Here is a 16,867-nt window from a genome sequence, read left to right as displayed (position 1 = left end):
GTCAGAGCACCTCAAACATTTTAATACAAGTGTTTCTCTAACAAAATCACTGAACCAGTGATATCATACATTGTGCTTATTGGCTTCATTAAAATGACGTGCTTACTCACAAATGTACTCAATCTACAAAGTAATAAGGTTTTTCTTCATATGCATCATATTCCATACAGTGGTTCTACACACCCCTGTTAAAATGCCAGGTTCTTGTGATGTAAAAGAATGAGACAAAGATAAATCTTTAATTTGACCAATATAATGTGACTGAAATCTTAGAGGGGGGAAATTATAAAACTCACAGTACACCTGGTTGCATAATTGTGCACAACCTTAAACTAATACTTTGTTGAACTTCCACTTCATCTTCAGCATTGTAACGGACGCCTGAAAGTTTTGTGCCAAAATTTCCAGTATTTGGAACTGTTAATAATTCCCTCGACCCTGACTAAGACCCCGGTTCCAGTTGAAGAACAACAGCCCCAAAGCATGATGCTGCCACCACCATGCTTCAGTGTGGGTATGGTATTCTTTGGAAGATGTGCAGTATTCCAAAGAACAAACATACCTTTTTGAAAAAGTTCAACCATTGTTGTCACATGTAGCACACAGCCAGTATTTGACAGAAATTCCTGCAGTTCCTTTAAGGTTGCTGTAGGCCTCTTGGAAGCCTCCCTGACCAGTTTTCTTCTCGTCTTTTCATACATTTTGGAGGGACGTCAAGTTCTTGGTAATGTCTCTGTTGTGCCATATTTTCTCCACTTGATGATGACGGTATAGCTAATGCTTTGGAAATTCATTATTTGTGATTAATCAGAGTGACTTTAAATGATGGCAGGTGTGTAATGACTTTTATTCAACATGAGTTTTATTAGTTAATTCCGAACACAGCCACATCCCCAGTTATAAGAGGGTGTGCACACTGATGCAACCAGGTTATTGTAACATTTTGAATTTTTCCCTCTCAAAGATTTTATTTTGTTTTCAATTGAACTGTTCACATTATAGGTCACAATTAAAGTGGAAAAAGTTCTGACATGATTTATCTTTGTCTCATTTTTTTACATCACTGGCATTTTAACAGGGGCGTGTAAACTTTTTATATGCCCTGTATATAATCCTACCTGCAACTATAGATTTTAACTCTACAATAAAGTTACTGGGGCTTGTTAGAAAAGGTAATAAATAAGGGCCTGGTTTTCAAGATTTTTAAATTGGGATATCCTAAACAAATGAAACAAAGTTTATGACATCTGTTTTGGGATTAAGTACAGTATGCTTATACAGCTCTGGAAAGAATTAAGAGACTACTGTAACTTTTTCTTTACTTTCCAAGAAAGTCAAAAAGGAAGGTTTAGAGTGAGGAACGGAATGGTTAAAATTAAGAATTTGCGTTCAATTTGGAGTGTTATCTTTAAATTTAACCCTTCTGTTCTTCACTCAAAATCTTCCTTTTCAACTTTTTTGGAAAGGAAAGAAAAAGGTGTAGTGGTCTCTTAATTTTCTCTGGAGCTGTATATGTTATAGTCGATACTTGTTGACGTATTTTAAGTTGGAATAACCTAAACATGTAGAACAAAGTTGTTCGGGTCTCTCTAGCTTGAATGGTTCAAGGGATACTTTTAGAGGGTTAAATAACATACGTTTTTCAAATATACAGTGACAGAATTTCTTTGGATCCCCTGCTGATTTTGTACATTTGCCCACTGACAAAGAAATGATCAGTCCATCATTTTAATAGTAGGTTAATTTGAACAGTGAGAGACAGAATAACAACAAAAAAAATCCAGAAAAATCCATATAAAAAATGTTATAAATTCATTTACATTTTAATGAGTGAATTAAATATTCAACCCCTCTGCAAAACATAACTTAGTCCTTTTTGCAAAACCCTTGTTGGCCATCACAGAGGTCAGATGTTTCTTGTAGTTGACCACCAGGTTTGCACACATCTCAGGAGGGACTTTGTCCCACACCTCATTGCAAATCTTCTCCAAGCATTAAGGTTTCGAGGCTGATGTTTGGCAACTCGAACATTTAGCTCCCTCCACATATTTTCTAAGGTATTAAAGTCTGGAGACTGGCCAGATCACTCCAGGACCTTAATGTGCTTCTTCTTGAGCCACTCCTTTGTTGCTTTGGCCGTGGCCCTGGCTGAGGGAAGGAGGTTCTCATCTAAGTTTTGACTGGACATGGTCCCTTTGATGCAATGAAGTTGTCCTGTCCCCTTAGCAGAAAAACACCCCCAAAGCATAATGTTTCCACCTCCATGTTTGATGGTGGGGATGGTGTTCTTGGAGTCATAGGCAGCATTCCTCCTCCTCCGAACATGGCAAGTTGAGTTGATGTCAAAGAGCTTGATTTTGGTCTCATCTGACCACAACACTTTCACCCAGTTCTCTTCTGAATCAGTCAGATGTTCAGTGGCAAACTTCAGACGGGCCTGTACATGTGCTTTCTTGAACAGGGGGATCTTGCGGGCGCTGCAGGATTTCAGTCCTTCACGGCGTAGTGTGTTACCAATTGTTTTCTTGGTGATTATGCTCCCCAGCTGCCATGAGATAATTGACAAGATACTCCCGTGTAGTTCTGGTTTGATTCCTTACCGTTCTCATGATCATTGCAACTCCACAAGGTGAGAACTTGCATGGAGCCCCAGACTGAGGGAGATTGACTGCTCTTTTGTGTTTCTTCGATTTGCGAATAATCGCACCAACTATTGTCACCTTCTCACCAAGCTGCTTGGCGATGGACTTGTAGCCCATTCCAGCCTTGTGTAGGTCTACAATCTTGTCCCTGACATCCTTGGACAGCTCTTTGTTCTTGGCCATGGGGGAGAGTTTGGAATCTGATTGATTGCTTCTGTGGACAGGTGTCTTTTATACAGGTAACCTGGTAGCCAGAAATCTTTCTGATTGAGAGGGGATCAAAAACATATTTCACTAATTAAAATGCAAATCAATTAAAAGTGTGTTTTTCTGGATTTTTTTGTTGTTATTCCATCTCTCACTGTTCAAATAAACCTACCATTAAAATTATAGACTGATAATTTATTCGTCAGTGGGCAAACGTACAAAATCAGCAGTGGATAAATTTTTTAATTTTTTCCTCACTCTATGGAAATTTATACCATCATAGTTGATACTCATTTAAGTATTTTAATTTGTGATTGACTAAACTTTAAACATTTGGTCTTTAACTTTAAATCCATGAAGAGTTAAATTGTAATATAAGTTATTTTCATAAGTATAATTCAACAAAAGATTTTGCTCAATATAATTAACTCAACACACACTCTGAAAGGAAAAGGTTATTGGAAGGTCTTTTAGGGGTTCTTCACATTAAAACTGTGGGGGAACCCCTTTTTAATGGTTCCTCAAATAACCATTACTGTAATCTTTTGGGGTCGATTTTTGAGTGGGTTTGTTGTTCATATGGTTCTTTGAGTAACAAGTGTAAATATTTCTTTACATTACCATTTTATATTTTTCCTTAAATGATTCATAGGGGTTCCCCCCAGTTTCAAAGTAAAGGACACTCCCATAACCACTCCAAGTACATTCAAAGGTCGCTTTCAATATGAATATATCTATAATAAGGTATCCTAATGATATAGTAATAATAATTGTTTTTATATTTTCCAGTCACTTTTGCAAATGTGTTGAAACTACAGTCTCTGGGGAACTAAATAACACAGTGGGCATTTTACACAGTTTAAAATTACAGTATATGCCAAAAAACGGCCTGGGACATTTAAACCCTAAAATGTTGATAGTAAATACAGTAAAATATGCAAAATGTTAGCGCAGTAATCGGTTGAATGTGGAGAGTGTGTTGAAGGGGTGAGAAAATATGATTTTAGAGTCGTGGTTTAGTCTAACGCGAGAGAGTGGACCAATGAAAACCTTTCACGCGCCTTTAATACTTGCCTCTTTCCATCCCCCTTTTCATCCACATACTCACAACAGATCTCGAGCTGCTGTCGTCCACATCTGGAGCCGTGATAATATTAGGGATACCCCTTTAACTTGATGATTTACTTTGAAAGGAGGCTACCTTTTTAGATTTGGGTGGTTCTGAAATAGCTGAAATGCATCAGAGTGTTTTCTCGCAAATAGCGTAAGTGTGATCTTGATAGCCTAGTTGGCGTTTTCCTTGGACTGTCTAGTCTACTTTACCATGCGTAAACAGAACAGCGTTACGTTTAGGGATTTGATTAATCCACATAGGATAGAACTATTACACTTTTTATAATTCGATTATTTAAGAGACGGCAATGCATGGTTTAATCCGAAAGTATTATCTGGGGATGGGGGGGGGGGGCAGCCTTAACGAAACTATAATGTATATTTCGCCATAGCAATTCTGATATCAAAACAGTTAATTATATATTTTAAGTGAAAATATATTAGTTATTAGCACACGTGTTCTGCGAAATTTTTATATTATTCAGTTGTTATTCACTTGATCGAGGACCTGAAAGACCATGCGTTTTGTTAGTTATGTTAATAAACGTCAGTCACTTGTTAATAGGCTAAATATTTTCCGTATGATTTTGTCCCCTTATCAATTAACATTTGGAAGGCGTTCTTGGGAAGGAAAGTTTGGGATATGGCATAAAGGCTCACAGCCCCATACTGAAGTGTTTAAGTTAGTCTGAAGGGAAATTTAAAAGACCTAAAAATACAGCGCTCAAGCCCTGGGTTCTTCTCCACAAAGAATCATTTGAACTTCCCACCGCAGAACGAGAGCGACATAAATAGTTCTGACATGTGGATGTAATTTCAGAAGAAAAAAAAAACAAAAAAAAAAACAGGCAGATGCAGCGAAATAAAGTGAGTGGGCTCATTTTGAACGAGTTGTAGATTTAAAAAGTGGGAGGGAAAGCTATGAGATAGTTATGATTTTACAAGCCACTGACAAGACCATATGAGAGGACATACGTAATGAAAAGCACTCGTTTCTTTAAGACATTAGAAAGTAGACTAAATCGTTTAAACTGAATCAATCAACATCTATTAAAAAAAATCCCCTGAAACGATTTTGGAGATTCGGCATAGCGGGACTTGTCTCAGGGATGGGAGCCAGTCTAGTGTTCCACAGTTTGGGGTTTCTTCTCTTCAGCTCGGTCATAAATAACGTCTTTCTGGTAAGTTATTTTAATTAAAACATTTTCTGCCTGTCAGCTTTGTTAGCAATTGCTAATGTGTTGTATGTTTGGTAGTAATGTTTTGAACTCTTTTGAAATAATTGTGAACTTTACTGGACACTCAGCCTATTAATTAACTGGAACCAATTAACTGTTTAGAAAAAAATACATTTCAGAAATAGTCATTAATGGAACAATGATAGTCTCTTCCCGTAGCACAGCTAATACACGTTGTTTTTTAACATTGTTCCTGCACTATTCTCATCTATTCTCTGTGGCAACGGGATAGACTGCCCACCTTGCTCAGAGGATGCTGTGAACAGATACCCACCCACTCAGTGCATTACATTCACAAACGTTTATGCTTAAAGATTATAGGTCTAGCCAGTATTTCTGTGTATTAAGTGCAATGTTCTTGAATGATTGCTATTAAAAGGTGACATTTACTGAATTATGTGAATAATTGTTTTAATAATAGAACAGTGTTTCTTATTCCCAATCCTGCCCTTGTTGTATTGTAATGCTAGAGCCATAACAAAAATGTGCACCCCTTTGAGTCTCCAGGTCCACAATTAAGAACCACTGCAGTAGACTACAAAGTTTCATTATTTAAGCACATATTCTTCTGGTGGTTCTGGAGCCCTATCAGACGGAGAGATAAGAGTACATGTGTGCAATTGCTATGCTACTCTAAGTTTCATTCTTAGCAGTGTTGATGTCCCTCTCCAATTGTGTTGCAGGCAGTCACTGCATACTGCCAATGTGGACTAAATGCAAATGTTGGTTTTTAGCATACTTCACATCCGGCATGGTATCCATTATGTTCATTATAACATGCATTCCCTTATAATTACTTAAAATGTAATTTCATTGTGGTGCTTTCTGAATTAGAATGTGGGGCAAATGCTCATTAACATTTGATGTCTGTGTAATGTCATGTGGGTATTTTCTGTGGACAGGTAACTTATTTAGTAATGCCACAAAGTAGATGATGGTTTTAAAAAAGGACTGATAATGTCAGTATAACTGTTGCTTGAGTCCGTAGTCTACACAGTGGCTTTTCTAACAGAAGTGCAGGCAACAGCAAGGAGCAGTTCTGGTCCTGGTTGTTCTGTGTTTTTTGGCTGAGTATGTTGAGCGTTCAACAAGCAGTTGGCTTGGGCTGTCAAAGCCTTTCCCTAGTGATGTGGTACATCACTGTGCTACAGTCGCTGGACTGCTGGCCTCATTGGTTTAGATGGCAGGGGAAAACAATTATAACATAGCTATGTGTATTTATAGCTGATTCAACATTTGGTCGTCAAAGACAGTGTCTGTGAATTTTGTTTACCCTTTCAGATTTGATGTTTTTGTGTTCCTTTTCTCTAAAAAGTTCCCTTTTAGAGTTGAGTTTTTAATAGTGTCTGATCAAAGATGTTAAAGATATGCCAACTTATCAAAGCTGAATAATAAACTATTAACAACATCTATAACTCTATCAGCCAGTAAGTATGCATCCTTCCATGATACATTCCACTACACTCATTTTTAATGCTTAGACTAATTTAAAATGAATGTATTGAAAGGAACTGAAGGTACTTGCTGTAGTTTACATATACATGGACTCATCTCTCTGTTTTCTGACACTTAAGAGTATAGTGACAACTCACAGACATAGCCAATGCCCTGCTGCCTTAGGAAAATTCACTGCCACCTTCTTATTACAATGCACTGCTGCCATCTTAGTACAATGCACTGCTGCCATCTTAGTACAATGCACTGCTGCCTTCTTACTGTAGTACAATGCAGTGCTGCCTTCTTACTGTAGTACAATGCAGTGCTGCCTTCTTACTGTAGTACAATGCAGTGCTGCCTTCTTACTGTAGTACAATGCAGTGCTGCCTTCTTAGTTACAATTGTCAGTCCTCAGACTGGGTGACTCAGATTCACAGAGTTATTTAATTTATAAAGAGGAAATGCTACTTAAGTAACCGTCGTCAGTGTGCATCGTCATTCAAATCCTACTTCATGATTGCTTTGGCTGATACATGTCACATCTATCTCACAGAGAGTCAAACATACGTAAGTATATGTAATAACATGGTAGGCATGTGTTATGCATGGTCAAGATGTCTGAAGTACATTGTTTTTGACATTTTATGATCAGTTTAAAAGCTATACACTTTGGCAGTGTTTTTAGGATTTTTGTCTCATTTATTATGAACTGGATTCATAAACTATAGAAATTGCAAAACTATAAGTTGTAAATTGTTTGGTGTGTCATCTTGAGAGTATGTCATTCTTGTTTATCTGTTCTGTGTAATTGTTGTCACATAATAGGATTGGACAATGACACATATCTAGCAATAAAAAGGCTCAAACAAGAATAAGATCCCCAAGAGTCAATGCATATCCTGATGTTCATATACATAAATAATACTCAATGATCATCTCAATGATAATAGCCTTCGTTTTATATTAGGAAAAGTAATTTGCTAATATATTCAAGAAACATTTATATATGCAGTGTACAAATTTAACATGAATAACTTGAATTATATTTACTCTCATGGGTAGCAGATGGAATCAAGCTGAAGGCCACTACCCTAATATACCATCTTTGTTAAAACTGAGTACGGGCGACAATTAAATAGATAATCCAACATGTAAGGTAATTAATGCCACTAAACTTGCTGGGTCAAAATAACCCAGCGTGTGCACTGTCTAGTATTTTACCAGCGCTAGATTACCAAATATGCCTAGTCTTGTTTTGTTGTTTTGTGTACTGTTTTAGAGCCAAGGCATTTCATATCTCAAGATATTTTCATTATATATTGATACACACATTTATTGGCAATTTTGACAAGTTGACTCTTGTGATTTGCCATTTTTAAACCCTTTTAATAGGATTGGTAATTTACCTTAGAGTCAAATATCACATTTCAGGATATTAAGACCAATCAAAAGCTGGTCTTAGCGCTACCAAGTCTTTGGTTATTGCAAAGATTTAGTGAGTGGAAGCATAGTCTATCCAGCTGTGACTCACAGTGTGCAGTAACAAGAGATGGGCCTTTGTGGTGTTATGCTTCTTATTTAGAGACTCAAATATTTAGAGACATAAATATAAAACAAATATTTAATTTAATTTGATTGAGACCAGTTTCTTCAGTCAAGTCTTGTTTAGCAGCTTTACTCTGTTACTTATTTTATATCCATGACATTTATTAGCCAATATAAACCATTGTCTATTGAGACTTCTATTTAGTACTTTGTAGGATTATTGCCCTCTTGCAATATGTTTGTGATTTCACACTTCATTGGAAACATTTGAAATGACAGATCGTACAGGAGAAATAGATTGAAAATGCATTCTATACATTTTGCAAATATACTTTTTTTTTTAACCCCCCAATTTTGGGATGTATGTGTAATATGTTGTTAATGTGCATATCATACTTCCGTTAGCCATGAAATAGCAAGTTTAAAATTAGTGATTCTTATGACTTGGCGCACATATTGGCACACAGTACATGACATAATAACCCATTTTTAGGGATCCATCTTGACAGTCCCACTTTTGAAACCAGTGAATAAAAACCCCTGCATGCTTCTTTAAAGGATTGGACCGGGGAATTGAACCAGGGTCTGCGGTTGGAAGGCGTTTAACATTACCAGTAGACCAGCGACTGCAACCCTCATGCTTTTTCATTATTCGCTCCCATACTGTACCTGAGTACTTCGTTTTGTATGCCTCTTGTTCAACAAGCTCCTATAGTACAAATGTATTTTAATTATTCAGTCCTATCATGTCAATTGTGTATTCTTAGGTAAGGTGTCTCCTAGGCAACAATAAAACATTTTTGATCTTAATGTTTTGTATAGATGTGCAAATTTTAGGCAGAATCAAACTTTCAACAGGACAGTTGTTTGTCCTATTTTATATTGTCTCAGCCATGGCTATGTGTCATGCTTTAAAATTAATTTGTATCTTTTGCAGATTAAGTTGATTCCAATGTAGCAATCCAGCATTCCAGTGTAATAATCCAGCATGAATCCAGGATTTTAATTTGACCCAAATTCCAATTGGCGTATTCCCTAATTGGAAAGCAACTTCAATGTACAGACTCATATGTGAAAGAGAAGTCAAGACACATTCAAACTGTCAATAATGAAGTATATTCCACATTTCCTCGATTTGTTTGTCACATACACATTACAGCAGGTGTTGTCGCCGGGGTAGCGAAATGTTTGGGTCATGCCGCCTAAACAATGCAGTCTGTTTTAAAGTAATTTTAATGCCTAACATAAAACAAGGAACAGCCTCACGCAGTTAAAGATGTATTTCAAATCTGATAATCTAATTAGGACTCTATACTTACATACCAGTCCAAACTACCAATCATATCTTATTCAGGAATTAAGGGGTTAGATAGTTATAACAATGTAATCATGTCCTAATAACAAAACAAATATGTCATACTATCAAATACATCATGTTATAATTTAGATTAATCTGCCATTGCCATGATTCGTGGTGATAAACAAATAGCGGCTTCAGTGTGTTTTCCGTGGTGCCACCAACATTCAGCAATTCTATCACCAACATTCAGCAATTCAACATCCAACAATGTCCATCATTGTTGGCTAATTTGTTATTAGGCTACTGATGATCTCGTTTAGTTTGGGGTAGTTTGAGGAAAGGACCTGTAAATCCATATAAATGCATGTTAAGATTATGACACAGTCATAACTATTTCATAACGTATATAGTAATAACAGCTGATATAATTTGTCACAACCTGTTATAATGTTGTCATAACACCGTCTTAACATGCCTATCCTAAAATGTGTGATTAATTGTTCCAACAGTCATAACAATTTCATAACGAGGTGTAACAGCTGACATTACAGACGTTGTTACCTGTTCTCATGTTGTCAACAACATCATGACACATCTGTACTTATTGTGAATGATATCATTTAATTCTTTAAGTGTCAGAAACACCAAAAAATGAATACACATGGCAAACCTTTCCATTACACCTTACTATAGTTATGTTGTTTTAGTTATGGTAATCAAGGAATTGTCATTGTGTAATTGATAATATAGTAATTGCACACACATGGATGTCAGACGTGTACACACTCAGTACTCAGTTGATGATGACTGGGATGAAAGCAAGAGTAGAATTCATTTTTTAGGACTGATACTAGATTTCTGATAATCATGCTTCTTGATCTTGACATAATGTGTATTAAGCAATTCCAAGTAAACTGACACAGGATTTTAATTTAACCTAAATGATGTAATACAGCACACATAAATATAGGCCACATCACTTTCAACAAGCACAATAACAATAGTCTGTTTGGAAGCATACCAAACACATGCAAGAATAATTTTTCCATTGTCATTGCAAACATTGTTTAAGGAGGCATGTAGGGCGATGCAAGACAAACATATCCACGGTCAAAGTCTCGTTACTGGTGGCAATAGAGTGGCAAACTCAGGCTATGATATGGCAGCATAACTATAACAATTACATCAGAAATGTAGCTTCAGTACATGGGGCTAAAAACGGAACTTGTTTTGCCCAGATGCAGTGTGTGTAGTCTAAGCCCTGCTTCTGCTACTACAATAACCAAAGTTATAACCAACAATGTTGTGGCCTACAAATAGCTGCAGGGTTTTTTTATTTCTGTTTTCTACTGAAAGTCACTGAGGATGACAAGGATAGGGCATTAGGTAATCATCTATTGTACCATGTTTGTACTGATAATACCATCACTTGCTGCAAATTCACAACAACAATAGCCAGGCTTTAAATTAGCACTGTTGCTAGACAGTCACCATGGAACGTTTAGAGCTTGGGTGGGAATTATTCTTGCGTGATTGGCTGTCCTATTACAAGGTACAAATTATGATGATTGCAATCAGACTTTTATAGCTGGTAACCTTGCTTCATAGCCGGTAACCTTGCTGGAATTTGAGCATTTCTGAGAGAGAATGTCAGATAACCTGGTATATATAATGTTTGTTAGTTGGGACAGAGCAGATGATTTGTTTTATTTCAGTTCTATGTACACATTTATTCTGTCTAGAATTTAAGAAAAAAGCATCATAATAATATGATAATAGGTTTTTCAAATATTTTCCAGTAAAATCAATTGGTTGGTTTATACAATACCTTTCAAACAGCCTCTTATTTAGCTACCACTTGTTTGAAGGTATAGCCTATCATTTTAAAATTATAATACATAATATTATCTGGAATTATGAAGCACTTTTCTAGACACCAAAGTATGGGATTGAAAACGACCTCATGTGTAGAACCCACGTAAGTGATGCACTCCAACCAATTTGCACGACAAGCACAGCACAACGAACAGAAAAAGATGTGAGGAGTGTCCATGATGGAAATGGACAGAGGTCGGATCTTATAGACTTTAAATATGTGTGGTCCTTATTTAGTAAAAATGTTTTGTTCTTACAAACAAAACATGCAAAAAATGTGGCAGAAAATGTGCTACTTGTGCAATCCAGGAGTACATTGATTACTGAACCACATTTTAATGAATAATTGTTATATTGCTTGATATTGCTATAAAACAATCTAATTTGCAATCAAACAAAAATAATATTTGTCTAGTGAAATTAGTTTAGCTATAGCCATCTGTCTGCAGCGGACCATCTGCGAGCCGATTATCGGCAATGTGTCTCCGCCCACCTGTATTTGTCGGTCGGCATGTTGTTAGCGGCCTGCTCCGATTGGTCCTCTGTTGGTTGAACATCTGCAAGCCGGACCATTTTAGGGTTGTTTTTGTTAGCAAATCGCTTCGTTGTCGTTCCAAGACACAGCTGAGATTACATGCTGTAGCTATTCTAGCAAGGCAAACTTCAGCAACAATGTTGGACGAGGGATTGATAGATTAGTGTTTTAAAAACCTTCATTAATTTATGGTTTCTTCTGGTTAGGCGAGAAATCTCTCTCTTATTTCTCCCAAAAAGTTTGAATCAGAATCCCTAGTAGGCTACTTATTGTTCTAGCTATCGTTCTTGTTATATATTCTGTCAATGTGACGTTTTTTCTATGTACAATACATTACAGAAAAAGCAGCCTTAATTGCAAATTGATATTCCATTGCTGATGTCTATGTCAGGAGATAAACGCACTTGCTTGCCACTTGTTTGTGTAATTTATTTTTGACAGAGCGAAAGATTATTAGCTGCACTTTTACTTGAGCAATAATTGATTGGTTTAAGGGACTGTAATACATATGTTCAAATAAAAAATATGTATCCACTAGGCACACATCCTAATACAAAACTAGTCTGGAGCCACCACTGGTTAACACCCCAATCTTACAATTAGTGACCTGAGATCTTTTAGTGACCACAGACAGTACTGTACATCTGTTTAACAACCCAGCCAAAAGACAGCACTCTAAAGCAGGGCAATTTCCCCATCACTGCCCTGGTGATTTCTGGTCATGGGCTGCTGGCTGCAGCCCATGACCAAAAATATACCTATCAGCGGATAACTGGCAAATTGGAAGGTTAGGGTTTTGTGATGTGTTATACTATGTGGACTATTTTCACTTAAAATATCAAGAAATGTTAAAGCATATAATTGTTATTGAATTCACCTTGAAAACAGCATGGAACCATTCACACAGAAACAAAACCTGAATTTTGATTACAGGGTCTGTGAAAATACAATTATAATGAATAGGTCTCTCGTTGGCTTTTATCTTTCCATGTTCCTTCCCTATTTCATATAGGCAAAAAAACATTTAATTAATGTGATTTTGATCTATATATAAAAAGGGTATATATGCTGTACTGTCCTAGCTGCCACAAATGGGTCATGTGGCATGTTCAAGACAGACACATTTTATTGTATTATCATGTTAGGAGGAAATTCCTCCTCTCGTTCCCTTTAGAAATACCTTTCTGGCAGTCACCATGAGGCTTATATGTGTGTGAGTGAGAATGTGTGTGTGATGCAGTATGTGAGGACAATAGAAAATGAGGTAGACTGATTTAAAGGGCATTTAATAGGGTTATATAAAGTTTTTTAGACTTTTCTTATTTAATATATACATCCATGAATCACTGTCTACCATTTATAGCTTATTGATTCATATTGTATGTTTGTAATTTTGATGCATTTCAGCGCTATACATTCTAAATTCAAATAGTGAGCTTATATATTTACAGCTACTACTGAGAAAATACTGTTTGTGTTAATAAAGATCTCACTATGTATTGATAGGCCATTCATGGCTTTGAGACATTTCGTCTCATTCATGTAAGTATGAGAAGGTCAACATCTGTCATCATTGCCTGGTCTCTTTGAAAAGCACAGTTGTTTGAATTTGCATTAATTTGAGATTCCACACACATTTGTAGGGGCAAAAAACACTCTTAAAACATCATTACATGTATCAAAGCTGATGATAGATAAGGAAAAAGGTTAGTTTTATACCCAGTTTACTCATAATATTTTAATGATCCATTAACAAATTTATATTTTTTCCGTCTTATTTTGAAATCTGTCTATCAAACGGTTATTTTATGTTGACATATAGCAGGGCTTTTGAGACGGGTTGTGACTCATAACAGTTCTGTTAATAGTCAAGTGTTCAGTTTCATTGCCATGGTATGGATATACCGTGGCTGTGTTTGAGTCAGGAAAGAGCTTGTTTTCTTGACTTCCCTTGACCTTAACTTTTTTTCTCAACTTTTCCATTTAAAGAATGTAGGAGTGTGAGTAACTCAATGCCACTTTTACACCTCACTGAAACGGCTACACCGCTAACACAGATATTTTAATGATTTGTCTCTCTTTGCCATTGGACATTTGGCGGATCTCTCTAATACTTGAATGGAACATTTCAATTTATAGTAGATTTAGATTTATAGTTTAATCATAGCAACAAGCATTATTTTGGAAATTACTTATAACTAAATAACCTAATAACTTACTAAAGTGTCAATGTAATTCATGTATATAATTTCACTATACAGTTTGGAGAGATGTTGGTACACAAACAAGTACAGCATTGTCTGCAAGTGCTGATGGTCTACTGTACCTACCAAAAAGTAAAGTCACTGAATTACTTATCTTGCTTCCATATTGTCATGCAATCTCTTCCACTAATGTCACTGCAGATAATCATGTTACATAATTTCAGATTAAATATTTGACATTCCCATAATAATATTTCTCTTGTTGGTTTAAAAAACGTTAGTAACTGAGTCCCAGTTTCTTATTATGAATTTAAAAGGTAGGAAAGGCCACCATCTTTAATAATACATGTATGAAGACATAGAGTTTTTGTGAATCCCAAACTATGCACTGTATATAGTTAATATGGCTGTGCTGATCTTTTGTACAGAAAACCTATTGGACGCATGACTTTTCAAGGGTTGGTAAAGAAATGAAAAGTGTGGGCAGTTGGCAAGTTTCAAAGGGATATCAAGAAATGCAAATATACTTCTGGGCCATGGTTATTTTTAAATTGTAAAAACATGTGTCGACCAACCTGTCAGGACTATCACTGTTAGTGTTAACATTTGATTAGATAGGCCCAACCTGTGTAATCTAATCATATTAGTCTGGTAACAGAACATAGTTTACAGCGGGTATAAAAGGTGAAGTGAAATGCTTACGGTAGGAGACAGCAACAGGGCAACTGTGTCTGACTATCCGATTCTGTTCAAGATAACTTAGAACAGTGTTGTATGTGTGTATTTTGTGTACATGACCAAAGTTAATAATGACTAAGCGAATGTCTTGTGCTCATATTCCTTCATTCAGGAACTGCATGAATATTGTTTGCTATAGAATTGTAGAATTCCTTTTGGTTTGCATTCCACAACTCCCAGGGTATCTCAGTTGCGTTGACTTGTGAAAATTCTCATCTGTGTTGCTGCCTTCTCCATTCATATAAAGACTTGCAATGCCCTCCCCTACCGGCAGTGCAAGAGATAGCATTTGAAAGCACTCTGGAGACGACATGACATATGCTGGCATACACATGACATGACAAATCTACCCCTTCCTGCTCTCATCACAACATCAAATAATTTTTCAAATAGCTTATTTCTCAGATCAAGGCAGCACTGAGGTCTGTCCTAACAAGGAATCCTTCGTTTTAATCCAGTTATTGTTGATGTGATTGGATGCAGTTCTAGTTTTGGGCAGGTCCAACCATCTCTCCTTGGCTGGCAAACAGCTTATAGAGAGGAAGGAGCATTTCTTAAAAGAACCTTTATTAGTTTCATTGCAAACCTCTAGGGCTTATGGGTTTGTAAGTATGCAGTTCACAGCTCCCAGATTTTCCAGCAAAGAGTAAGAAATCCTCTCTTTTGCAGCCCATTACAGTTCTGAGCCAATTCAAATTAAGATAACGATGAGAGACCTTGCCTGGATTTCTGTAAATAGATCCATAGCATTTAGCTCAATATCCAATAATAAAATCTACAAGCTTTTGAGAAGCTTACATTTTGATCTGGATGGTACATGTTTTGGTCCGGAGAATATATCAGAATTTAATGGGTTAAATGGTAAGTACATTCATTATGCTAACAACTAACATAGGACTTTTTTCATCAATAAGGCAGAGTAAGTGTAAAAAGCATGTTAGTTTTTCAATTTGTAACTGTTAGTCTGCTCTCTCCTGGGATTTGTAATTTACCTGTCTTATATCAGTTTGCTTGCACTCATATGGGAATATGGGTGTCTTTAAAAACTTTTGATCCAAAGTGCGCATTTCAGAGAGTGTTGGTAGTGATATTTTAGACCAGCCAAAATGTCCAACAGTGTTGGCAGAGATATTTAAGATCAGCCAGGTCTTAGTAATTCTGTTGGTTATTGCGTGTCTATCCAGCCATGACACACTCTGCCGATAGATGCATGGATAAAGATTTAAGTGCTTTTGGTACCAGTAATGTTCATTTTTAGAAACATAAGAAACACATGTTTTCCCCCATTTACACTGCTCAAAGGGAACACATAATCGTCTCAGTACAACACCAAGTCATCTATTTGTCCAGTTAGGAAGCATAAGCCATTGTGAATCAATGTCACCTGTTTTGGGGCAAATGAAAGTGACAACATGTGCACTGGAGAGGCAACAGCAAGACAACCCCCCAAAATTGAATGGTTTGGCAGGTGGTGGCCACAGACAATTGCTCTCTCCTTATCCTTCCTGACAGATTTTTGTCTAGTGTCCTTGTCACTACTGGTAGCATGAGGCAGTACCTTCAGCACATTCAGGTTGTACAGGTAGTCCAGCTCCTCCAGGATGGCACATCCATACGTGCCGTCCCCCAGTATAGTCTCAAGAGCATAGAGGGGATGTCAATAGATGGGCCATTAAATGAGGAGAGCTGGACAGGGCCGTAGAAGGGCACCAACCCAGTAGCAGGATCGGTATCTGCTCCTCTGTGTGAGGAAGAACAGGAGGACCACTGCCACAGCCCTACAAAATGACCTCCAGCGGGCTACCGGTGTGCATGTTTCTGACCAAACTGACTCCATGAGGGTGGCATGTGAGCCCGACGTACTCTAGTGGGACCTATGCTCACAGCCCAGCACTGTGCAGCTTGATTGGCATTCGCCAGAGAACATGAGAATTGGCGCTCCGTTCTCTCCTCAGAAGAAAGCAGGTTCACACTGAGCATGTGACAGACGTGAAAGAGTCTGGAGATGCAGTGGTGAACTTGACTGAAACATC

General features: G+C 37.0%; 1 protein-coding gene across 2 annotated transcripts in view; it reads left to right on the top strand.

Moving 5' to 3' along the window:
- The first annotated feature begins 3,976 nt into the window (after window positions 1-3,976).
- The window catches only part of pth1r (parathyroid hormone 1 receptor), a 70,704-nt gene continuing 57,813 nt past the window's right edge, over window positions 3,977-16,867 (top strand). For both annotated transcript variants that reach the window (XM_020042020.3, XM_034288649.1), the window contains exon 1: window positions 3,977-5,143. In XM_020042020.3, coding sequence (XP_019897579.1) covers window positions 5,072-5,143 — 72 coding nt within the window. In that variant the 5' untranslated portion in view covers window positions 3,977-5,071. The remainder of the gene's footprint in view (window positions 5,144-16,867) is intronic.

This window comes from Esox lucius, chromosome 3 (genome assembly GCF_011004845.1).
Source record: "Esox lucius isolate fEsoLuc1 chromosome 3, fEsoLuc1.pri, whole genome shotgun sequence".
In the NCBI taxonomy this organism is placed as follows: domain Eukaryota; kingdom Metazoa; phylum Chordata; class Actinopteri; order Esociformes; family Esocidae; genus Esox; species Esox lucius.
Note: the sequence above shows the minus strand (reverse complement) of the source record. Positions and strands in the feature narration are given on the sequence as shown.